Source organism: Leucoraja erinacea, chromosome 6, assembly GCF_028641065.1.
Source record: "Leucoraja erinacea ecotype New England chromosome 6, Leri_hhj_1, whole genome shotgun sequence".
In the NCBI taxonomy this organism is placed as follows: Eukaryota; Metazoa; Chordata; class Chondrichthyes; order Rajiformes; family Rajidae; genus Leucoraja; species Leucoraja erinaceus.
In genome coordinates this window covers 4,021,017-4,047,727 of record NC_073382.1, presented here as the reverse complement: position 1 = coordinate 4,047,727, position 26,711 = coordinate 4,021,017, and the positions used below count along the sequence as shown (strand labels likewise).

At 44.7% G+C, this 26,711-nt stretch overlaps 1 protein-coding gene across 1 annotated transcript in view; it reads right to left on the bottom strand.

Moving 5' to 3' along the window:
- Nucleotides 1-1,604: 1,604 nt before the first annotated feature.
- oca2 (oculocutaneous albinism II) overlaps nt 1,605-26,711 on the bottom strand; it is a 358,288-nt gene continuing 333,181 nt past the window's right edge. Inside the window, exons 22-23 of the mRNA XM_055636431.1 lie at nt 26,484-26,577; nt 1,605-1,793 (exon numbers count right to left, since the gene is read on the bottom strand). Of these exons, the coding sequence (XP_055492406.1) occupies nt 1,696-1,793; nt 26,484-26,577 (192 nt within the window). The 3' untranslated portion in view covers nt 1,605-1,695. The remainder of the gene's footprint in view (nt 1,794-26,483; nt 26,578-26,711) is intronic.

Here is a 26,711-nt window from a genome sequence, read left to right as displayed (position 1 = left end):
AGGAGATGAAATGTGTGGATGATCTTTTCCAGGTCATCAAACTGGAGGAATTGTTTTATTTTAGCTATAGTCCGAAGCTGAAAGAAGCTAGCTTTTACCACGGCATTGACTTGTTTGTCAAATTACAGTGCTGAGTCAAATATCACGCCGAGGTTTTTGACGTGAGGTTTGAATAGTGGAGTAATATCTATGCCAAACATGAAGCCAGGATAAACGAATTTCACCTGCCTGCATATGATCCACATCCCTCCATTCCTGCATATCCATGTGCCCATCTAACAACCTCTTGTGCCACCATCATGTGTGCCTCCACCACCATCTCTGGCAATGCATTCCAGGCACCCACCGCTGTCTGTATAAAGAAAACTTGCCCTGCATAATTTCGTTAAACTTTGCCCCTCTCAGCTTAACCTGTGGTCCAATTTTTCCCTCACCGTCCCAGAAATGAACATGGGCAAAGGTACCTGTGATGGGGTCCTGCAACTGAAATAAAATAAAATGTCTTTCCATGTCTGTTAAATTTAATTTGGTCAAGCATTTGTGAAGCATCTTGACATTTTACCACGTTAAAGATGCTTTGTAAATGCCTTATTTCCTAAAGGTGAAAATTGCCCAACGCATCACCGGTTCCTCGCTCCCCTCCATTGAGTCTGTCCAAAGCAAGCGCTGTCTGCGGAGGGCGCTCGGCATCGCCAAGGACTGCTCTCACCCCAACCATGGACTGTTTACCCTCCTACCCTCCGGGAGGCGCTACAGGTCTCTCCGTTGCCGAACCAGCAGGTCGAGGAACAGCTTCTTTCCGGCGGCTGTCACTCTATTCAACAACGTACCTCGGTGACTGCCAATCACCCCCCCCCCCGGACACTTATTATTATTTATTCAAATCGTTGCTATGTCGCTCTTCAAGGGAGATGCTAAATGCATTTCGTTGTCTCTGTACTGTACAATGACAATGACAATTAAAATTGAATCTGAATCTGAATCTAAAGGGCAATTCATCCCATTAAATCTGTGGTGACTCAAAGAGCAATTCCATTAATCCCATACCTTCTTATCTTTCCTTGCATTCCTATCACCAACCCCTTTGTCTCACCAAACCCAGATAGTATCGCTCGTCGAGACATTAACATAGAAACACAGAAAATAAGTCATCCTTCATTCTTTCCCTTTTTTTTTTAAATAAAGGAGTGCAGGTCTGTCGAGCCATTTTCTCAATTAAGAATTGCAAATGTGTTTTGCATCTTTGTCAAAAGTATCTATAACCTTTTCACATAATGGAAACCGGAACAGTGCAGAGCACTTCAACACGATGTGGCCTAAGGTAACATCTGACATAGAACGCACAACAGTACAGCACACGGCCGACAATGTTGGTGCCAAACACGATGCTGCATTCAATACAAGCCTAACAACTGATTTTCAGCTTTATTCCACTATAAACGTGCCTTAACGCTTGCTTTACTTCTTCAAGACTTTATTAACTCGTGCCACAAGCGATTAATTCAGTGTTTTTCTAGACCCCGTTCTTTTCCAGCCTATTTAAGCGTTTTACATCCAAGCAATGCATGACCTCGATAGTCTTCATGCCCCGATGCACCACCTCACACTTGCTAATGTTGCAATTAATTACATGGCGGTTTTGTGCATTTATTGCTAGTTTTTCTTTTTCATTTGGACAAAGCTTTTAAGCAAGTTTTACCTGAAAAAGGCCATGAAGGAAAAGCCATAGCCATGTTGTTCTGCTATCCCTGCACACACTACGTTGGCTGAAGCTCCAATCAATGTACCATTGCCTGGAAATGAGAAGAAAAGTTATCCGAAGCTCAGAGCAACAACAAATGAAATATCAATAATCACTTCATACTTTACGAATCTTCATTCCGAGGACAAAAGCAAACCAGCAAACCCAAAATTGGCACAAACAAGATTCTGAAAGGTATTTGTAAGATATTACAGCTTCAGCATGTAGATAGAATCAAGCTCAGGTTTTCAGTATGTGTTGTTGCAGTGTGGGTCTGCTTTATTTTACAAAAGTACACTGCGCATACTCACACATATTCATGAGACGGATAAGATATTGAATATATCGCATGACACAAATCAACCATATATATTAATGATTTGGAAGAGGGAATTAGGAGCAGCACTAGCAAGTTTGCGGATGACACAAAGCTGGGTGGCAGTGTGAACTGTGAAGAGGATGTTAGGAGGTTGCAGGGCGACCTGGACAGGTTGAGTAAGTGGGCAGATGTGTGGCAGATGCAGTATAATATAGATAAATGTGAGGTTATCCACTTCTCTGCTCGGCAAAAACAAGGGGGCAGATTATTATCTCAAGGGGGTTAGGTTAGGTAAGGGGGAGGAGCAGCGAGACCTGGGTGTCCTTGTAAACCAGTCACTGAAAGTTGGTGTGCAGGTGCAGCAGGCAGTGAAGAAAGCTAATGGAATGTTGGCCTTCATAGCAAGAGGATTTCAGTATAGGAGTAAAGAGGTTCTTCTGCAATTGTATAGGGCTCTGGTAAGACCACATCTGGAATAGTGTGTACAGTTTTGGTCTCTTTTTTAGGAAGGACATCCTTGTGATTGAGGCAGTGCAGCGTAAGTTCACGAGATTGATCCCTGGGATGGTGGGACTGTCATATGAGGAAAGATTGAAAAGACTAGGCTTGTATTCACTGGAGTTTAGAAGGATGAGGGGGTATCTTATAGAAACATAAACTGAGATGAGGAAAAACTTTTTCACCCAGAGAGTTGTGAATTTGTGGAATTCTCTGCCATAGAAGGCAGTGGAGGAAAATTCACTGGATGAATTTAAAAGAGAGTTAGATAGAGCTCTAGGGGCTAGTAGAATCAAGGGATATGGGGAGAAGACAGGCACGGGTTACTGATTGTGGATGATCAGCCATGATCACAGTGAATGGCGGTGCTGGCTCGAAGGACCTAATGCCCCCCTCCTGCACCTATTTTCTATGTTTCTCTGTACACACAACACAAAGATAGCCTGACAAACTCTAGACGATTTGTCCAGCTGCTGTTTAAAACTACAGTCCCATGCATAGAAGGATCTGTGACCTATCGTGTCTAGCTCGCAAACAACCGTGTCACAGCTCCCTATTTGCTGTTTAAAATGTTAAGCAATACTGCATATTGCACTGTATTTAAAGGTTGAGTTCACAGGCTCTATCCGTTCCTCGTCGCCATTGTAATATATTATGGCTTCAGCATGTATATAGAAACAGGTACAGGTGTGTCAGTACACACTGTTGCCTGCGGGGGTCTGTTTTATTTTAGTAAAGTACACTGCACACACTCACACATATTCATGAGACTGATAAGATATTGAATATCTTATATCCATCTATTCTATCCACGTACTGAAATGTGGAACTGTAATGTGTATTGTAACTGTAATTTTTAATATTTTTTAAAAACATTTTTAATATTTAATATAATCTTTAAACATCTGCCTAAGAATACTACCTATTCATCCTTCACCATTTTGCCTTTATAGATATGTATATAGCGCCGCAGAATTGTGCACCTATCCCCCCCCCCCTCTCCCTTTTGTTTTTGTTTTCTGTTTCTTGTTTTTTGTACTAAATTATATGTATGCACTGAGTACGAGCTGCTTTTAATCTCATTGTACGTGTATAGTGACAATAAATGGCATATCTATCTATCTATCTATCTATCTATCTATCTATCTATCTATCTATCTATCTATCTATCTATCACATGACACAAATCATACCATTTGAGTACTCAGTTACCATTATATACTCTACAGTATTGTCTGGGTGGATGCTGAATATATACTCAATCGGGAGAATCCAGAATTAGATTTAGAATTGGGGTGACACAGTAGCTGAAGCGTCAGAGACCCAGGTTCGAACCTGTCTACGGGAGCTGTCTTTACGGAGTTTGTATGTACTCCATGTGACCACATGGGTTTTCTCCAGCTGCTCCCGTTTCTTCCCACAGTCCAAAGACGTGCAGGTTTGTAGGTTAATTGGCTTCTGTAAATTGTTCCTAGTGTGTAGGATAGAGCTACTGTCAGGGGTGATCGCTGGTCAACGTGGACTCAGTGGGCCAAAGGGTTTGTGTCCACGCTGTATCTGCAAAGTAAAGTAAAAGATCTTTGTCTCAGGACATGGGGCGGCCCATTTAAAGTCAGGATGGAGACTATTTTCTTTCCGCAGATGGCTGTGACCTTTTGGAATGCCTGTCCAACATGGTGGATGTTCAGTATTAACCTGTTTGCTGCCAAGTTTCTTGTTCACTCTAGGCCAATGCACGGGAGTGACACTGAACATTCAAATCTCGGATCCATAGACTATTCATCGTGAAACCGTGGCAACGCTATAGGGATTTAATGGCAGAGAGGACCTTCCATGAAATTAAATGTCAGGGAAGGTTAATAGGTCAGCATCATAAGATCATAAGGTCATAAGTGACAGGAGCCGAATTAGGCCATTCGGCCCATCAAGTCCACTCTGCCATTGAATCATGGTTGATCTATCTCTCCCTCCTAACCCCACCCTCCTGCCTACTCCCCGTAACCGCTGACACTCAACAGCATGGCCGCTGTTCTGAATTCATCGGGTGAGCAATTGAAGAGAAACTAAAGACAAATTTCTATTTGAAATTCTTCTGAAAAATGCAAACAAGCAAACCTTATATATTTCTGGTAAAGATCATTAATTTAACTAGAAAACATGGAATTAATACAAAGTCACTCTTCCGGGTTCCCTCCGGGTGCTCTAGTTTCACACTCCAAAGACGTACAGGTTTGTAGGTTAAGTGGCTTTGTTAAGATTGTAAATTGTCCCTAGTGTGTAGGATAGTGCCAGTGTATGGGATGATTGCTGGTCAGCGGGGACTCAGTGGGCCGAAGGGCCTGTTTCCATGTTGTATATCCAAAGCAAGGGGCTGATCAACTGGGTGGTGAATCTGTGGAATTCTTTGCCACAGAAGGCGGTGGAGGCCAAGTCAGTGGATATTTTTAAAGGCAGAGATAGATTGATTCTTGATTAGTACGGGTGTCAGAGGTTATGGGGAGAAGGCAGGAGAATGGGATTTGGAGGTGGAGATAGATCAGACACTATTGAATGGCGGAGCAGACATGATGGGCCGAATAACCTAATTCTACGATTCACTTATGACCTTGTGAACTGTTTCTGCAGCTCGCCTGAATTCGACTGATAAGCCTCCAAAGGCTAATCTCATGTGTTGGAGTCCCTGTTCCCTACTCCATTTTTGGTGCAACAGCACAGTAGTGCCACAGTCATCACCACAGTTTGTGGAACTAAATGCCATTTTCCAAAAAATTCGAAATGAAGCGTTGGTTCAATATTGGCATTTTATTGAATCATTTACATATTCTAGGTCAAGGTAGGGCCGGCTTGGAGTCTATTCCTTGGAGCGCTGCAGAATGAGGGGTGATCTTATAGAGGTGTACAAAATCATGAGAGGAATAGATCGGGTAGACGCATGGAGTCGCTTGCCCAGAGTGGGGGAATTTAGAGCCAGAGGATATAGTTTTAAGGTGAAGGGGAACTATTCAATAGGAATCTGAGGGGTAACTTTTTCACACAAAGTCTGGTGGGTGTATGGAATGAGCTGCCAGGGGAGATAATGGAGGCAGGGACTATCGCAATGTTTAAGAAACAGTTAGACAGGTACATGGATAGGACTGGTTTAGAGGGGTATGGTCCAAACGCAGGCAGGTGGGACTAGTGCAGATGGGACATGTTGGTTGCTGTGGGCAGGTTGAGCTGTTGGGCCCATTTCCACGCTGTATGACTCCATGATTGATTTTCAGTGATAAGAGGAATTAAGTTTTATAGGGAAACGTGCATGAAAGTGGAACCGAGCCCACCAGCGATGGTCTTGATGAGAAGCCATATGGTGAACACCTGCTCCTACTTCACACCATCTTATGTTCTTATAACTTGAAGCTAAAGTTAAATATCCAGGACACTACTTGAAGAGTGGAGAGAATTGACAGGTGCCTAGGCAAAATTCAACCTGCAGTCATCATCTACTATTAATGGTCCATTCAATCCCTTTGCTGATTTTCACCACTTGAAACAATGTCTTCACATCCAAAGTGTTTCATTAATTCTAAACCAGGTTCTCAAGTGATGTGAAATGCACAATGGGAATCTGTACTTTTCCACAATATTTCACTTTTCCTCTAACACCATGGCTCTATTTTCTACAATTTAGTTTCCGGCCTTTACTTTCCTGAACCTTAAAGGGGCCTGTCCCACTTGGGCGACCTAATCCGCGAGTTCTGGTAATTTTACCCTCGACTCATACTTGCAGCATGGCCGACACAAGGTCGTAGGTGGTCTTCGTAACTCTCCTTCATGCTCGAGAGTGGTCTCCGCGTACTCGAGGCCTCAGCTAGGTCGTGGCGTTTTTTTCAATATGTTAAAAAAATGCCCGCAAGTAAAAAAAGGTCGCTATGGAAAAAAAATCGATACTTTTTTTACTCGTAGGTTTAGTCGTCGTAAGTCGTACTAGGTCGGCATGTTAGTCGTAGGTAATCGAGGGTAGTTGAAGATAGTCGAAGGTAGTCATAGATAGTCTTCATCATAGTCGAAGGGAGGTCGAAGGAGATCGAAGGAGGTCGTCTTATTCGGTGTCCAATATTCCTAAAGTTAGTTGTAGCTAGTCGTAGCTAGTCGAAGCTGGTCTTCAACATAGTCGAAGGAGGTCGAAGGAGGTCTTCAACATAGTCAAAGTAGGTCTTCAACATGTCATTTTTCAAACTTTTCCAAACTCTCCAATTAGGTCGCCCAAGTGGGACAGCCCCTTAACACCAACCCCTCTCCCATTTCCACCTATGTTAGGATGATTTCATCAATGGCTCTTCATTTTTGAAAATTTCACTTGAACCGTTTAGTTTAATACAGAGATACAGCAAGGAAACAGGCCCTTCGGACCATCGAGTCCGCGCCGAGCGGCGATCCACACACACTAACACTATTCTACACACACTAGAGACAATTTACATTTATACCAAGCCAATGAGCCTGGAAACTTGTACATCTTTGGAGTGCGGGGGGAAACCGGAGCTCCTGGAGGAAACCCACGCGGGTCACGGGAGAATGTACAAACTCCGTACAGAAAAACACCCTGGGGCTCGCGCTGTAAGGCAGGAACTTTTTAGTTTAGTTTAGAGATACAGCGTGGAAATAGGCACTTCTACAGATGCACTATAGAAAGCATTATTAGGATGCATCACAGCTTGGTTTGGGAACAGTTCCATCCAAGACCGCAAGAAATTGCAGCAAATTGTGGACACAGCCCAGACCATTAAACAAATCCCTTTCATTGACTCCATTTATACCTCACGCTGCCTCGGCAAGGCCAGCAGCATAATCAAGGATGAGTCGCACGCTAGCCACTCCCTCGTCTCCCTTCTCCCATCAGGCAAAAGGTCTATACCTTTCATATCTAAACTAAATAATATGATCCTAACATTGATGTATGTCTCAGGGCCAGTGCTGCGCAGCTGACAGACATCTGGACTAACATCTTCAACCTGTCACTTGCCCAAGCAGTTGTCCCCACGTACCTTAAAACCACCTCCATCGTGCCAGTGCCAAAACACTCCACTGCGGCAAGCCTCAACGACTTCCGCCCAGTTGCACTTACCCCCATCATCACCAAGTGCTTCGAGAGGCTGGTCCTGGCACACCTCAAAGGCAGCCTACCTCCCTCGCTGGACCCCTATCAGTTCGCCTACCACAAGAACAGGAGTACGGAGGATGCCATCTCAACGGCACTTCACTCCGCCCTCTCCCACCTCGACAACAGAGACACTTACGTAAGAATACTGTTCATCAATTACAGCTCAGCATTCAACACCATTATACCATCAAAACTGATCACCAAACTCGGTAACCTGGGCATCGACCCCTCCCTCTGCAACTGGATATTGGACTTTCTAACCAACAGACCCCAGTCTGTGAGGTTAGACAAGCACACCTCTTCAACCCTCACCCTGAACACCGGCGTTCCTCAGGGCTGTGTGCCGAGCCCCCTCCTCTACTCCCTCTTCACCTACGACTGCACATCTGTACATGGTACTAACACCATCATCAAGTATGCAGATGATACAACGGTGATTGGCCTCATCAGCAACAACGATGAGTTGGCCTACAGGGAGGAGGTCCAGCACTTAGCAGCATGGTGCGCTGACAACAACCTGGCCCTTAACTCCAAGAAGAGCTCATTGTAGACTTCAGAAGGTCTAGGGGCGGCACGCACACCCCCATCCACATTAACGGGACGGAGGTGGAACATGTCTCCAGCTTCAGATTTCTGGGGGTCAACATCTCCGATGACCTCTCCTGGACCCACAATATCTCAACTCTAGTCAAGAAGGCTCACCAGCGTCTCTTCTTCCTGAGGAGACTGAAGAAGGTCCATCTGTCTCCTCAGATCCTGGTGAACTTCTACCGCTGCACCATCGAGAGCATCCTTACCAACTGTATCACAGTATGGTACGGCAACTGCTCTGTCTCCGACCGGAAAGCACTGCAGAGGGTGGTGAAAACTGCCCAACGCATCACCGGTTCCTCGCTCCCCTCCATTGAGTCTGTCCAAAGCAAGCGTTGTCTGCGAAGGGCGCGCAGCATCGCCAAGGACTGCTCTCACCCCAACCATGGACTGTTTACCCTCCTACCATCCGGGAGGCGCTACAGGTCTCTCCGTTGCCGGACCAGCAGATCCAGGAACAGCTTCTTCCCTGCGGCTGTTACACTACTTAACTTTGCACCTTGGTGACTGCCAGTCACCCCCCCACCCCGGACACGCCTTCCCCCAGTAAAATTGCACTACTACTACTTCTACTGTATGTACGTATATATATTTATTGCTCATTAATCTATGTTCGCTCTTCTGGGGGAGATGCTAACTGCATTTCGTTGTCCCTGTACTGTACACTGCACAATGGCAATAAAGATTGAATCTGAATCTGAATCTGAATCTGAATGGGAAAAGACACAAAATGCTGGGGTAACTTAGCATGTAATACTGAATCTGAGGAAGGGTCTCGACCCGAAACGTCACCGATCCTTGTTCCCCAGAGAGGCTGCTTGGCCTGCTGAATGACTCAGCACTTTGTGTCCTTTTGTGTATTAACCAGCAACTGCAGTTCCATGTTTTCTACATTGGTGAATGGGTTTCGTGTCGGAGATTTGTGGAGATTTGTCACTTACACTCTCTGCCACCTACCCACACTATCCTCAGACTGTACTTAAAGTTCAAAATGAGCATAAAAGACGGCACTATTTCAATTAGGCTTAATGTACCCTCTGATTCAGCCACTTAGCAGCATCTGGGCACGAAGATCATAGAAATGCCACCAGTTGCAGTGGCTCTCCAAGTCATACATGATAATTACTTGCTAATTTATCATTATGTGTAGGAAGAAACTGCAGAATCTGGTTTAGATAGACACCAAATGGTCATAAGTTCACGTTGAATTGAATTGGCCCTTCGAGCCATTCAATGTGATCATGGCTGATCATCCCCAATCAGTACCCTGTTCCTGCCATCTCCCCATATCCCCTGACTCCGCTATTTTTAAGAGCCCTATCTAGCTCTCTCTTGAAAGCATCCAGAGAACCGGCCGCAACCATCCTCTGAGGCAGAGAATTCCACAGACTCACCGCTCTCTGTGAGAAAAAGTGTTTCCTCGTCTCCGTTCTAATCCTTCCTTTATTATATCACTTCCTTTATTGAGACCAGCTCTGAATCTGGGAACTCCTTGTCCAACAATTTGGGCCAACATTCACGAGAAGGACTTCAGCAATTCAACACGGCAGCATCATCTTCTGGCAAGCAGTTAGGTGGGGCCAAAAAAAGCTGTTTGTGCCAGAAGTGTCCACATTACATGTAAGAATGTTTAAAAATGTGGACAATGATATAATTTACAGCAATCACAAGGTGTAACTGTATCAGGGTGCAATTTTAATTTTAACGGGCACCTAATCATCCATTCAGCAGATTATAATTAGGACATTTGCACATTTTTCAATGTAAAACAAGCAAACAGGAAAGGTTTAGAGAGATACGGGCTAAACGCAGGCAGGTGGGGCTAGTGTGAATGGGGCACATTGGTCGGTCTGAGCAACTTGGGCCTGTTTCCATGCTGTATGACTCGATGACGTGCAAGTCTACTTTTTGCATGCTTTCCAAATAACAGTAAACTTTCCAATTCCAATCAGCATTTACTAGAATGTTGCCTGGGTTTCAGCAACTAAGTTACAGAGAAAGGTTGAAAAAGTTAGGGCTTTATTCCTTGGAGCGCAGAAGGTTAAGGGGGGACTTGATAGAGGTCTTTAAAATGATGAGAGGGATAGACAGAGTTGACGTGGATAAGCTTTTCCCCCTGAGAGTAGGGAAGATTCAAACAAGGGGACATGACTTGAGAATTAAGGGACTGAAGTTTAGGGGTAACATGAGAGGGAACTTCTTTACATGACTACCGTCCTGTGGCCCTCACTCCGGTAATCACGAAGTGCTTCGAGAGGTTGGTCCTCCAGCACATCAAGGACTATCTACCACCAGACTTCGACCCCCACCAATTCGCCTATCGCCAAAACAGATCCACAGAAGACGCCATCACCGTAGCTCTCCACTCTGTGCTGAGCCATCTGGAGCAGGGGCAGAGCTACGTCCGGATGCTCTTTGTGGATTTTAGTTCAGCTTTTAATACAATCATTCCGGACACTCTCATTGGTAAACTGGTCACTCTCGGCCTCCCCACTCTCACATGTGCCTGGATAAAGGATTTCTTCACCAACCGGCCCCAGACTGTGAGACTCGGCCCCCACCTCTCCTCCACTCGCAGGTTGAGTACCGGTTCCCCACAGGGCTGTGTGCTAAGCCCCCTCCTATACTGTCTCTACACCTACGACTGTAGTCTGGCCCACAACAACAACCGCATCGTCAAATTTGCTGACGACACTACTGTAGTCGGACTCATTTCAAAGGGAGACGAGGCAGCCTACAGAGAGGAAGTCCTGAAGTTGACAACCTGGTGCTCAGAAAACAATCTGGCTCTGAACACCAGGAAAACAAAAGAGCTCATTATCGACTTCAGGAGGCACAGCACCGACTTAGCCCCCCTACACATCAACGGCGAGTGTGTGGAGAGGGTCAACACCTTCCGGTTTCTCGGTGTCCTTATCTCTGCTGACATCTCCTGGACGGACAACACGACAGCGGTCATCAAGAAGGCTCAGCAGCGGCTGCACTTCCTGAGGGTCCTCAGGAAGCACAACCTGGACTCTAACCTGCTGCTGACCTTCTACCGCTCGTCCATCGAGAGCCTGCTGACATACTGCATTACAGCATGGTATGGCAGCTGCACCATGGCAGACAGGGAGAGGCTTCAGAGGGTAACCAGGACAGCGCAGAGGATCATTGGTTGCCCTCTCCCCTCCCTGATGGACATCTACACCTCCCGCTGCCTTAGCAGGGCAAAGAAGATCATCAAAGACAGCTCCCATCCTGCGTTTGGACTGTTCGACCTGCTGCCCTCTGGAAGGCGCTATAGGTGCATCAAATCCAGGACAAATAGACTCAGGAATAGTTGCTTCCCGAGAATTATAACTACTATTAATTCTAATTCACACATGCACTGACTTCACTGCCCAACACCACGGACTTCCATCTGTATATATGTATATATGTATGTAGCGCCGCAGAAATTGTGCACCTATTCCCCCCCCCCCCCCTTCTCCCTTCTGTTTTTTGTTTTTCTGTTTCTTGTTTTTTGTGCTAAATTGTATGTATGCACTGAGTACGAGCAGCTTTCAGTTTCACTGTACATGTATAGTGACAATAAATGGCATATCATCATATCAGAGAGTGGTGGCTGTGTGGAATGAGCTTCCAGTGAAGGTGGTGGAGGCAGGTTTGTTTTTATCATTTAAAAATAAATTGGATAGTTATATGGACGGGAAGGGAATGGAAGGTTATGGTCTGAATGCAGGTGTATGGGACTAGGGGAGAATATGTGTTCGGCACGGACTAGAAGGGTCGAGATGGCCTGTTTTCCGTGCTGTAATTGTTATATGGTTATATGGTTAATTGCTTAGTGAGAATCAAACTGGGACATTGGAAAGAGAGAGACTTGTCCATGCTCCTACTCATTCTCCACTGTGTGACTGTGCATCTACTTCATCAAGTGGACTGAATCAATGTTCACCTGCTTAAATGGGTGGTAGTCTGGTATCCCGATTGCCCATGCAACTGGGAAAAAAGCAATCAGCGGCTACAACAATCAATAGTGGTTGACATGAACCGTGGTGATTAGGTCACAGTGTTCTAACTAGCTTTTTCTCTCCTATTCTCGCCACATACTGCACCAATTTTCAGCAGGCCCACATACATACACCATACCATGGAGAAATGACTGCCTAAAGAAAAAATCGCACTGCAACAGATGCATAGAAATACGAACATTACTGTAACATTTACTTGAGTGTATAACAGCATGTAGTGAAGTCACCATGCCTTCATGGTGAGACCAAAATTAACATTCGACAATAGACAATAGGTGCAGGAGTAGGCCATTCGGCCCTTCGAGTCAGCACCACCATTCAATGTGATCACGGCTGATCATCCACAATCAGTACCCCGTTCCTGCCTTCTCCCCATATCCCCGTGTCTCCGCTATCTTAAAGCGCCCTATCAAGCTCTCTCTTGAAAGTATCCAGAGAACCGGCCTCCACCGCCCTCTGAGGCAGAGAATTCCACAGATTCACAACTTTCTATATGAAAAAGTGTTTCCTCATCTCCCTTCTAAATGGCTTCCTCCTTATTCTTAAACTGTAGACCCTGGTTCTGGACTCCCCCAACATCGGGAACACGTTTCCTGCCTCTAGCGTGTCCAAACCCTTAATAATCTTATATGTTTCAATAAGATTCCCTCTCATCCTTCTAAACTCCAGAGTGTACAAGCCCAGCCGCTCCATTCTATCAGCACATGACAGTCCCGCCATCCCGGTAATTAACCTTGTGAACCTACGCTGCCCTCCCTCAATAGCAAGAATGTCCTTCCTTGAATTTGGAGACCAAAACTGCTCCTATACTCAACTCCTCTTGTTATGAAGGCCAACATGCCATTCGTTTTTGTTCATTATACAAGATTTCAAATCCTGACAGCAAGTAGCCAACCATTAAATAAGTTGAAATATAGAACTCGTACAAGTAATGTCTGCTGGGTTGTTGTAAGACCCTTCTTCGGACCCGAAACATCACCCATTCCTTCTCTCCAGACATGCTGCCTATCCCGCTGAGTTACTCCAGCATTTTGTGCCTGTCTTCAGTTTAAACCAGCATCCGCAGTTCATTTCTACACCTATTCACATTCTCCTGACACACCCCGTGACCCGCTGAGTTACACCAGCACTTTGTAATTTCTTTTGTAAACCAGCATCTGCAGCAGTTCCTCGTTTCTAGACGGTGTATATTTGATTTTGGATCCACCAGAACATAGAACATAGAAAAAGTATAGCATAGAAACAAGTTCCTCAATGTCTGCAATGTCTGTGCCGAACATGATGCCAAGTAAAACTAATCTCTTCTGCCTGCGTGTGATCCTCATCCCTCAATTTTCTCCAAGCTCACGGACCTATCTAAACGCTGTTTTAATGCCACTAACGTATCTGTTTCTATCGCAACCCCTGACCCCTTTCACATCACTTATCATTCCATAATTTCAGATAACCAATCTTTCCAGTTTGTGCCATTGTGAATTGTTACAAGATCTACACAATTCATTTGGGCAATCAGTAAAGAGGCCAGGCATGTGTTATATAACCATATAACAATTACAGCACGGAAACAGGCCATCTCGGCCCTACAAGTCCATGCCGAACAACTTTTTTTCCCCTTAGTCCCACCTGCCTGCACTCAGACCATAACCCTCCATTCCCTTCTCATCCATATGCCTATCCAATTTATTTTTAAACGATACCATCGAACCTGCCTCCACCACTTCCACTGGAAGCTCATTCCACACCGCTACCACTCTCTGAGTAAAGAAGTTCCCCCTCATATTACCCCTAAACTTCTGTCCCTTAATTCTGAAGTCATGTCCTCTTGTTTGAATCTTCCCTATTCTCAAAAGGGAAAAGCTTGTCCACATCAACTCTGTCTATCCCTCTCATCATTTTAAAGACCTCTATCAAGTCCCCCCTTAACCTTCTGCGCTCCAGAGAATAAAGACCTAACTTATTCAACCTATCTCTGTAACTTAGTTGTTGAAACCCAGGCAACATTCTAGTAAATCTCCTCTGTACTCTCTCTGGGATGTGTACTCTCACAATGGGATGTGTTCATCCCATTCCCGATCAACAGTTAGGTTCTGAACCTTCTGTCATTTCATATGTCAATTTACAAGAGACCAAAGAGACCAAAAATAAAGCTGTTAATTTATGCATTAGTTCAATGCATCCACTGTGTTTTTTTATAATCAGTAAACATGTATCTTTATTATTCAGTAAGATATGAACATTACTGACAAGACCTGCTTCCAACATTTGTCTCCAATTAAATTAAACTCCCTGGTTGCCTATTCACCAGCTAGAGAGCAGTCCTGACCTCCCATCTACCTGAATGGAGATGTTTGAACTATCTTTAATCAGACTTCATTGGACTCCAATATCTTTGCACAAAATGTTGTACCCTTAATCATTTGTTTAAGAAAGAACTGCATATGCTGGAAAAATCTCCTCTTTCTTTCTTCTTTCTGCCCCCCACCCCCCACATCAGTTTGACGAAGGGCCTCGACCCAAAATGTCACCTATTCCTTCACTCCTTAGATGCTGCCGACCCGCTGAGTTTTTCCAGCATTTTTGTCTACCTACCCTTTATCCTTTATCTGTGCACAGTGGACATCTTGATTGTAATCACGTCTAGTCTTTTCTTTGACTGGTTAGCGTGCAAACAAGTTATTTTCACACTACCTCAGTACACGTGACAATAATTAAATTTAGTTTAGTTTAGTATGGTTTTGTTTAGTTTAGGGATGGGCGTGGAAACAGGCACCGACCAGCAATTCCCACACATTAACACTATCCTACACTATGGACAATGCTTACATTCATACTAAGCCAACTAACCAACAGACCTGTACGTCTTTGAAGTGTGGGAGGAAACCGAAGTTCCCGGGGAATCGAGTCAGGATAGAAACATAGAAACATAGAAAATAGGAGCAGGAGTAGGCCATTCGGCCCTTCGAGCCTGCACCGACATTCAATATAATCATGGCTGATCATCCAACTCAGTATCCTGTACCTGCCTTCTCTCCATATCCCCTGATCCCTTTAGCCACAAGGGCCACATCTAACTCCCTCTTAAATATAGCCAATGAACTGGCCTCAACTACCTTCTGTGGCAGAGAATTCCAGAGATTCACCACTCTCTGTGTGAAAAATGTTTTTCTCATCTTGGTCCTAAAAGATTTCCCCCTTATCCTTAAACTGTGACCCCTTGTTCTGGACTTCTCCCAACATGGTGAACAATCTTCCTGCATCTAGCCTGTCCAACTCCTTAAGAATTTTGTACGTTTCTTAAGGGGTTGGACAGGTTTGATTTAGACAGGCAAAGAACCCGGGTCTTTGGCGCTGTAAGGCAGCAACTCTACCGCTGCGCCACCATGCCGCCCGTGAACTAAACTAAACTATTACTTGAGCACGTGTTGCTCAGTCATTAGACCAAACCTGTCAATTCCCCCTCTGGTAACATCCACAATGCTACCGTAAGCATGATGAGCTCTTGCTTTCTTCCACAAGCTCAGTTTATCAGATTGATCAGCTTTCTCATAATTATCACTGAACCATGGGAGCATTCATTGGGTTTATTTGCTTATACACCTTGTGAAATATGTGTTCAAATGTTCTGAAGTAACTCCACCTGGAATGCAATATCCAGAAAATCGTCTTAGTAGAAGTAGATTGAAGTCACCAAGAAAATGAAACATTCGAAAAGGTCTCACCTGCTACGGGTGCAAAGTACAGCTTTGGTTAAATGCACAATTATATTTGGAATTGATTATCTTAACTGCATATATGTTTAAAGTGAAATGTGTTCTACCATGATTAAATATTGATTTTAAAGTGCAAATATAACGCTACCAGCGTTATATGACCAGCTGAGAGCATTTGCTTGGATCATTGCACAATTTATTTCAAAATATGTTGTACTTTGGGTATCAGTCTACCCTGCCTCCAATTTGTGCTTAGTAACATGCTGTAAGAGACATCTCCCATCAGCTTTTTGGGGATTTTTGAAATCCTTTTACTTTTAATGTATTTAATTGGAAATTTGAGCTACTTTTTGTATCCTCCGGTATTTCTCAGCTTCTGCTGATCCTACATCATCATATCTGCGCTGCCACATTGACAAATGGTATAATGTGTAGGAAGGAACTGCAGGTGCTGGTTTAAACTGAAGATAGGCACAAAGATGCTGGAGTAACTCAGCGGGACAGGCAGCATCTCCAGAGAGAAGGAATAGGTGACGTTTTCGGGTGGAGACCCTTCTTCAGACTAATCAGAGGAAAGGGAAACAAGAGATATAGACAAGGATGTAGAGATATAGAACAATGGATGAAATATATCACTTCTTTACATATCTTTCATTCATAGTCATTTCATAGTCATTCATTTTCTTTCTTTCTTTCATTCCAGAACTAGGGGTCACAGTTTAAGGATAAGAGGGAAGTCATTTAGGACCGAGATGAGAAAATCACTTTTCACACAGAGAGTAGTGAATCTGTGGAATTCCCTGCCACAGAAGGTAGTTGAGGCCAGTTCATTGGCAGGATTTAAGAGGGAGTTAGATGTGGCCCTTGTGGCTAAAGGGTTTAGGGGGTATGGAGAGAAGGCAGGTATGGGATATTGATTTGGATGATCAGCCATGATCATATTGAATGGCGGTGCAGGCTCGAAGGGCCGAATGTCCTACTCCTGCACCTATTTTCTATGTTTCTATGTTTCTATAGTTCTATATCTCTTTACATCGTCATCTATAACTCCCCTTACCCCCGACTCTCAGTCTGAAGAAGTGTCTCGACCCGGAACGTCACCCATTCCTTCTCTCCAGAGATGCTGCTCGTCCCGCTGAGTTACTCCAGCTTTTTGTGACAAATGGCACAACATGCTCACAAATATCTCCCCATCCTTGTCAAACTGAGCTGTCAGATTTGGGCAAATGCCTTCAAAGCAGCAATTTGATGCAGTGCAGATTGTTTTTGTACTCTGCTTTTGCAATGTACGTTACACATTTTGTCATCTTGGTGGGCACCCGTACAATGGTAGTTTTCTCCAGCTTGTGATTTTGGGCATCTACACATTGGTGAGATTTGTGGCATCTAATTCCAGTGATTGCCAACTCCTTCTCCGGTGGGATACATTGGTGTCTGATCATGGATTGCAATCTCCAGTGAATCAGCCCATAGGACCACATAGCACAACATCTATTTTTAAAACGGCACGATACAAAGGTTGAATGCAATCAAAGAGTTGAAAACAAAAACTTAATGAAGGGTGTAGGAAGAAGAAGGGTGTCTGAAGAAGGGTCTCAGTCTGAAACGTCACCCATTCCTTCTCTCTAGGGATACTGCCTGGCCCGCTGAGTTAAGGGCCTGCCCACCTATCACGACCTAATTCACGACCTCTGCCGAGTTTGCCCTTGACTCATACTCACAGCATGCTCGTCACGAGGTCGTGGGAAGTCGTAGGAGGTCGTAGGTAGGTCGTAGCAGGCCATGATGCTAGTCGTAGGTACTCGTGGCATAAAGTAGGTCGGGGCGTTTTTCTAGCCTGATGAAAAATGTCCACGAGTAAAAAAGGGCGTGAATTAGGTCGTGAAAGTGGGACAGCACATTCCTCCAGCTTTTTGTGTCTGTCTTCGGTTAATGAAGAGAACCGGTTGCTATACCTTGCCGAGTGATCTGGTTACTCCAAACTCAGCGGGACATGCAGCATCTCTGGAGAGAAGGAATAGGTGATGTTTTTGGGTTGAGACCTTTCTTCAGACTAGTCAGGGGAAAGGGAAACAAGAGACCAAAGACAACGGTTTACATTAAAGATAAGGAGTTTACAGAAGATTTGGTGAAGTACCTTTTCAGGGAAGGTTTGAGGAAGAACATTTGCATGGATAGGACAGTTTTCGAGGGATATGGACCAAAATGCTGGCAGGTGGGACTAGTCCAGCTGAGACATATTGACTGGTGTGAGCAAATTGGGCCGAAGGGCCTGTTTCCACGCTGTATCATTCTATGAATCTAACTCAAAGGTGATTGAAATCTGGGATGTGCTGCTTGAGGGAAAGATATTTCACATCATTTAAGAAGTGTAGAAATGAGCGTTTGATAAGGCATGGAGAAACTCAGTGGGAGAGGCAGCATCTATGGAGCGAAGGAATAGGTAATGTTTCGGTCCAAGACCCTTCTTCAGTCTGAGATGCTGCCTGGACTGAATGGATCGACGGCCCAGGCTTACAGCCAGCGTGAAGAAGCAGCGCTAACTCCACGGCTCAGGGCTGGTGTCCCGTCAGTCCAGGCAGGGCTGTAGGTTAACCCGGCGACACAGGCAGAGTTGAGCTGGATTTAGCGCTGCTTTTCCGCGCTGGCTGTGGGCCTGGGGGCGCCGTTCCTGTCTGACTCCCGACGTCTCTGGCAGCCCCCACACAGGGGGTTGGGGCACTCAGGAGGGGACGGGGATGGTCCAGTGACTGTTCGGCCGCCATTGCGGCGCTGAAGGCTCGGGTTCGGTCCTGGCTGCGGATGAGGCTCAGGTCAGTGTCCATGCCACAGCACGGCTGCCGAGAGTTTTTATCGCTTGTAACCTGTGACAAACCCCATGATTCCTTGCGTTTTTCGGAATACCGAACTTGTTTATTCTGACCACAGCTGTGTCGTTAATGAGGCTACCTACTAGAATCTGTAATCCAAAGGCTTAGTTTTTATTCGTCCATTATGTATTAATCATTCTTTCCTGCCTGAAGCTTTATGTTAACACATATTCTGCATAAGAAATATTCTTTAAAAAAAAAACCATATAGCTAAAAACCAATCCATTTATCTTTTCCTTTATTATACACGAATGTATAATGCATATCTACCAGCACTGGTCTGAGAACATGATAATTTTATATCAATCTCATCATTGATCATGGAATGTTGTAAATATCTTGAACATTACAGAACTCCTGCAGGCAGAACATAAAACTTGAATGTATACACCGTGGGCAGATAACTGCAATGAATGGATTTCGAGGTAATTGAAAGAATGGAGGTAATTTTTTTAGGAGGCTTTTGAAGATGGTAATATAGGCAGTGATGCATAATGAATAAGATGATAATTCCAAAGTTGTACTCAAGGAGAGAGATACAACTAAAACTTTGGACAAAGTTACAATTATACTTGTATGCTTATCACTTGTAGTTTGGTTCAGAGGTACAGCATGGACTTCAGCCCACCGAGCCCGTGACACCCGTACACTAGGTCTGAGTATAGGAGCAGGGAGGTTCTACTGCAGTTGTACAGGGTCTTGGTGAGACCACACCTGGAGTATTGCGTACAGTTTTGGTCTCCTAATCTGAGGAAAGACATTCTTGCCATAGAGGGAGTACAGAGAAGGTTCACCAGACTGATTCCTGGGATGGCAGGACTTTCATATGAAAGAAAGACTGGATAGACTCGGCTTGTACTCGCTAGAATTTAGAAGATTGAGGGGGGGGGGATCTTATAGAAACTTACAAAATTCTTAAGGGGTTGGACAGGCTAGATGCAGGAAGATTGTTCTCGATGTTGGGGAAGTCCAGAACAAGGGGTCACAGTTTAAGGATAAAGGGGAAATCTTTTAGGACCGAGATGAGAAAAACATTTTTCGCACAGAGAGTGGTGAATCTGTGGAATTCTCTGCCACAGAAGGTAGTTGAGGCCAGTTCATTGAATATATTTAAGAGGGAGTTTGATGTGGCCCTTGTGGCTAAAGGGATCAGGGGGTATGGAGAGAAGGCAGGTACAGGATACTGAGTTGGATGATCAGCCATGATATTATTGAATGGCAGTGCAGGCTCGAAGGGCCGAATGGCCTACTCCTGCACCTATTTTCTATGTTTCTATGTCTGTTATCCCACTTCTGCGTACTCGGGGAAATTCACTGAAGCCAAATAACCTACAAACCTTTCATGTCGTCGGAATGTGGGAGGAAACCGGAGCACTCATACGAAACGCATGTGGTCACAGGGAGAACAAACTAACTCTCCACAGACAGCACCCAAGGTCAGGATCGGACACGGGGCTCTGGCACTGTAAGGCAGCAACTCTACCGCTGCACAATTGTGCCTTTGAATATACAGTAAACCTACATTATAACAGAACATGGTTGGGGGAATAGTGTCCGCCATTGCTGATTGTCCACTATAATCGGGTAAGGGGTTACCAAATAATAGAGTATCACCGTATTAGTATTGACAATAGACAATAGATGCAGGAGTTGGCCATTCGGCCCTTCGAGTTAGCACTGCCATTTAATGTGATCATGGCTGATCATCCACAATCAGTACCCCGTTCCTGTCTTCTCCCCATATCTCCTGACTCCGCTATATTTAAGAGCCCTCTCTAGCTCTCTCTTGAAAGTATCCAGAGAACCGGCCTCCACCGCCCACTGAGGCAGAGAATTCCACAGACTCACAGCTCTCTGTGTGAAAAAGTGTCTCCTCGTCTCCGTTCTAAATGGTCTACGCCTTATTCTTAAACTGTGGCCCCTGGTTCTGGACTCCCCCAACATCAGGAACATGTTTCCTGCCTCTAGCGTGTCCAAACCCTTAATAATCTTATATGTTTTCAATAAGACTCCCTCTCATCTTTCTAAATTCCAGAGTGTACAAGCCTCTCTCTCAGCATATGACAGTCCCACCATCCTGGGAATTAACCCTGGGAACCTGCGCTGCACTCCCTCAATAGCAAGATTACTCCCTCAATAGCAAGAATTGGAAACATAGAACTGCAGGTGTTGGTTAATATACAAAAAGGGGCCAAGTGCCAGAGTAACTCAGCAGGTCAGGCAGCATCACTGGAGAACATGGGAAGGTGATGTTTCTGGGTCGAGACCCTTCTTCAGCACTCACTCTGGAACTGGCCTGGAATCCAGGTGAGTTAAGGCAAGGATCGGCGGAGGCATTGGTCGTGGCCCACAGGTGGCCTTAATGCAGGTAAGGATCAACGGCAACAGCGGTGGTGGCAAGCGCGGCCTGGCAGCCGCTGGGGATGCGGTGCGGGGATAGAGCTGGCAGCCTGGCCTGGACGTGACTGGGTGGTGAAGATCGGTAGGTCCTTCCGTTAGAACTAAAATCTGATATAAAGAGGCCCGTAATAATGAGGGTTTACTGTACATTCAAAATAAAATTAACAAAATACATTTGCAGGCAAAGCTCAAGTTGGAAAGTTTTTTCACAAGTATCTTAAACCAACTAGCATCCGTCTAAACTGTGATGATTAATAGCGGAAAGTCAAAATAACCTGCAGATGCTGAAAAATTGAGATAAAATCAGGGAAGACTGGAGTCATCCAACAGGTGAGGCAGCATTTAAAGAAAGAAAATTGATCTTCCAAGAAAGGATGCTGCACCTGAAATGTTAACTCGATTTATCTTTTCACAGGTGGTGCCCGACCTACTGAGTGTTCCCAGCAGTTTCTATGTTTATTGTACTTCCTACAATCTTCTGTCCTATGACTTTCCGCAAAGGTCCACGCTAGCTGGGGCAATGAGATGTTTTTGACAAGGAAGTCACATATTACATCTGTAGACTTTAGGGAGATAATTGTCTCAATTCTGAATGTTACGGAGGTTAGAGTTTAGAATACAGTGTAGGAAGAGTGTCTTTGGCCCAGCGAGTTCACACCGACCATCAATCACCCATACACTCGTTCTATGCTATCCTTTTCTATACACTAGGGGCAATTAACAGAAGCCAATTAGCCTACAAACCTGCACGTCTTTGGAGTGTGGGACGAAACCGGAGCACCCGGATAAAACCGAGTCAAGCGGTCACGAGGAGAACGTGCAAACACCGTACAGACAGCACCCATAGTCAGGATCGAACCCGGGTCTCTGGCGCTGTAAGGTAGCAACTCTACCACTGCGCCACCGTGCCGCTTTATAGTAAAAAAAAAAAAAAAACTCTGCTTTATTCTCTCATTGCGGAGCACGGCAGCATGGAAGACACACGGGGATACAGAGTCTAGCATTAAGGAGATAGGCTGGAGATAGACACGAAATGCTGGAGTAACTCAGCGGGTCAGGCAGCATCTCTGGAGCAAAAAATAGGTGATGTTTCGGGTCAAGACTCTTCTTCTGACAGTCTGAAGAAAGGTCTCGACCCGAAACGTGCAACCTATTCCTTTTCTCCAGAGATGCTGCCTGATCCGCCGAATTACTCCAGCAATGTGTATCTATTAGAAACAGGGAAAATAGGTGCAGGAGTAGGCCATTCGGCCCTTTGAGCCTGCTCCACCATTCAGTATGTTCATGGCTGATCATCCAACTCAGTATCCTGCACATGCTTTCTCTCCATACCCCCCGATCCCTTTAGCCACCAGGGCCACATCTAACTCCCTCTTAAATATAGCCAATGAACTGGCCTCAACTACCTTCTGTGGCAGAGAATTCCAGAGTTTCACCACTCTCTGTGTGAAAAATGTTTTTCTCATCTCGGTCCTAAAAGATTTCCCCCTTATCCTTAAACTGTGACCCCTTGTTCTGGATTTCCCCAACATCGGGAACAATCTTCCTGCATCTAGCCTGTCCAACCCCTTAAGAATTTTGTAAGTTTCTATAAGATCCCTCCTCAATCTTCTAAATTCTAGCGGGTACAAGCCGAGTCTATCCAGTTTTTCTTCATATGAAAGTCCTGACATCCCAGGAATCAGTCTGGTGAACCGTCTCTGCACTCCCTCTATGGCAATAATGTCCTTCCTCAGATTTGGAGACCAAAACTGTACGCAATACTCCAGGTGTGGTCTCACCAAGACCCTGTACAACTGCATTAGAACCTCTCTGCTCCTATACTCAAATCCTTTTGCAATGAAAGCTAACATACCATTCGCTTTCTTTACTGCCTGCTGCACCTGCATGCCTACCTTCAATGACTGGTGTACCATGACACCCAGGTCTCGCTGCATCTCCCCCTTTCCCAATCGGCCACCATTTAGATAATAGTCTGCTTTCCTGTTTTTGCCACCAAAATGGATAACCTCACATTTATCCACATTATACTGCATCTGCCAAACATTTGCCCACTCACCCAGCCTATCCAAGTCACCCTGCAGTCTCCTAGCATCCTCCTCACAGCTAACACTGCCCCCCCAGCTTAGTGTCATCCGCAAACTTGGAGATATTGCCTTCAATTCCCTCATCCAGATCATTAATATATATTGTAAATAGCTGGGGTCCCAGTACTGAGCCTTGGGGTACCCCACTAGTCACTGCCTGCCATTGTGAAAAGGACCCCTTTACTCCTACTCTTTGCTTCCTGTTTGCCAGCCAGTTCTCTATCCACATCAATACTGAACCCCCAATGCCTTGTGCTTTAAGTTTGTATACTAATTTCTTATGTGGGACCTTGTCGAAAGCCTTCTGGAAGTCCAGATACACCACATCCACTGGTTCTCCCCTATCCACGCTACTAGTTACATCCTCGAAAAATTCTATAAGATTCGTCAGACATGATTTACCTTTCGTAAATCCATGCTGACTTTGTCCAATGATTTCACCACTTTCCAAATGTGCTGCTATCCCATCTTTAATAACTGACTCTAGCAGTTTCCCCACTACCGATGTTAGACTAACTGGTCTGTAATTTCCCATTTTCTCTCTCCCTCCCTTCTTAAAAAGTGAGGTTACATTTGCTACCCGCCAATCTTCAGGAACTACTCCGGAATCTAAAGAGTTTTGAAAGATTATTACTAATGCATCCACTATTTCTGGAGCTACTTCCTTAAGTACTCTGGGATGCAGCCTATCTGCCCCTGGGGATTTATCGGCCTTTAATCCATTCAATTTACCCAACACCACTTCCCGGCTAACCTGGATTTCACTCAATTCCTCCAACTCCTTTGACCCGCGGTCCCCTGCTATTTCCGGCAAATTATTTATGTCTTCCTTAGTGAAGACGGAACCAAAGTAGTTATTCAATTGGTCCGCCATATCCTTGTTCCCCATGATCAACTCCCCTGTTTCTGACTGCAAGGGACCTACATTTGTTTGTGCGGGGATCGCTGGTCGGCGCGGACCCGTTGGGCCGAAGGGCCTGTTTCCACATTGTATCTCTAAACTAAACTAAACTAAATGCTGGTTTACCGGTAAAGAAATATACATATTTTTTAAGGAAGAGTCTGCTTAGAAATGAAGAGCATGTGGGGATTGAAGAATTGAAAGCATGTGGGAAGAGGACTGAGGAGCCACATGATGAGGTATGAGTTAAGGAGTAGACAATTGATGGGATCAACAACTTCTGATATCAACGCTGTCTTCATAGTTTACACCCAGATTCATGGAAACTGGAAGGGACAAATGAACAGCCAACACTCACAGTCAAAACCCTTGTGCTTTAACTTCTCCAAATATTTTCTTTCAATAATTAGGTCCCAGTGTAGAAAGAGCCTTCTCCCACTGACAGTAACACTGAAGATGATGAAGTACTGGAGGCGGCCAAAATGACTCCACACATTTGGGTGGCAATTTCAGGGACACATTTTGATGGAACAATGCTATTGTTTCCTTTTTACTAAAATAGATCACATTCTGGAGTGACAATATTCCATGAATATTGATTTCTCTAACTTCCAGTGGCCCTCTCTCTCTCCGTCCCTCCCCCATCCGAGTTCTCTGACTAGTTTCATTGTCCTGATTAAATATTACTGATCGTGTGCCTCGTTGTCACCTTCCCCTCAGCTAACAATGAACCATTCTACATTCCCTTGATACACACAAACTGCTGGAGTAACTCAGCGGGACAGGCAGCATCTCTGGAGAGAAGGAACGGGTGATGTTTCGGGTCAAGACCCTGCTTTAGACTGAGGGACGGAAAGAGAGGGAAAAGCAAGGGTTACTGGAACTTAGAGAAATCAATATTTATGGAGTATTAAATGGCTCCAGGGCATGGTCTTATTGTAGTGATAGACCATCAGTTTGAAGAAGGGTCTCGACCTGAAATGTCACCTATTCCACTCCTGAGATGCTGCCTGTCCCACAGAGCTACTCCAGCATTTTGTGTCTATCTTCAGTTTAAACCAGCATCTGCAGTTCCTTCCTATACATTTCAGAGAAACATAGAAAATAGGTGCAGGAGGAGGCCATTCGGCCCTTCAAGCCAGCAATGCCATTCAGTGTGATCATGGCTGATCGTGCCTGCCTTCTCCCCATATCCCTTGACTCCACTAGCCCCTAGAGCTCTATCTAACTCTCTCTTAAATCCATCCAGTGATTTGGCCTCCATTGCCCTCTGTTGCAGGGAATTCCACAAATGCTTTCCCTCTCTCTCTCCGTCCCTCCCTCAGCCGAATTCTCCGACTAGTTTCATTGTCCTCCTGATTAAATATTGCTGATTATGTGCCTCGTTGTCTCCTTGAACATCTTCCCCTTTGATCTGTGTTTTCACACCTTACCCTCAGATCATCTGGGACAGGTCTGCTCTGTGTCCCCAGAGTCGGAACTAAAGAGAGAGACCAAGATTCAAGATAGATTTAATTGTCACATGTGCCACATGGCACAGTGAAATGAAATAAACATGGAGAGGCAGCATTTAGTTTTTATGCACCACATATCTGGAACAAACCCCCAGAAAACTGCAGGTCTGCTGCAACTCTCAGCTCTTTTAAATCGAGACTGAAGACTTTTCTGTTTGCCGCTGCCTTTCAGTAAACAATACAATTTATTAATTACCTATCAGATTCAGATGCAGATTCAATTTTAATTGTCATTGTCAGTGTACAGTACAGAGACAACGAAATGCATTTAACATCTCCCTGGAAGAGCGACATAGCAAATGATTTGAATAAATAACAATAATACTGCACTGTAACTTCTATTCCTGGTTTTATTCTCTTTTAAATATTTTATTTGATTGCTTTTAATTTTGTAATTATTTTATCTGAATAATCTAATAATCGTTTTACATCTAAATGTCATTTTATATGTGTTTCTTTCCAATGCTTTTAATGTTTTATGTAAAGCACTTTGAATTACCTTGTTGTTGAAAGGTACTATACAAATAAACTTGCCTTGCCTTCAATATCTCCCTCCCCTCTGACTCTCAGACTGAAAAAGGGTCTCGACCCGAAACGTGACCTATTCCTACTCTCCGGTGATGCTGCCTGGCCCGCAGAGTAACTCCAGCATTTAGTGCCTATCAGCGACTTAATACAAAACGTGTCACTAACCTCCCAGACATGCTCCCATCGCCAGGGCAAAAATCAGAGGTTTCACTGGCAGGTTTACATCAGCAGCCTGGCTCAGATTTAGCAGCACAGGAATCTATTAAGGAAATGAGAAAAAGGCAGTTGAGACCAATTTTTGATCCAATGGAGTTCAAAATACTATAAAAGTGATGAGCGAGAAGCATTTAAAATCTATTTCTTGCAGTTTAATCAATGCTTGGCGCCAGTTTC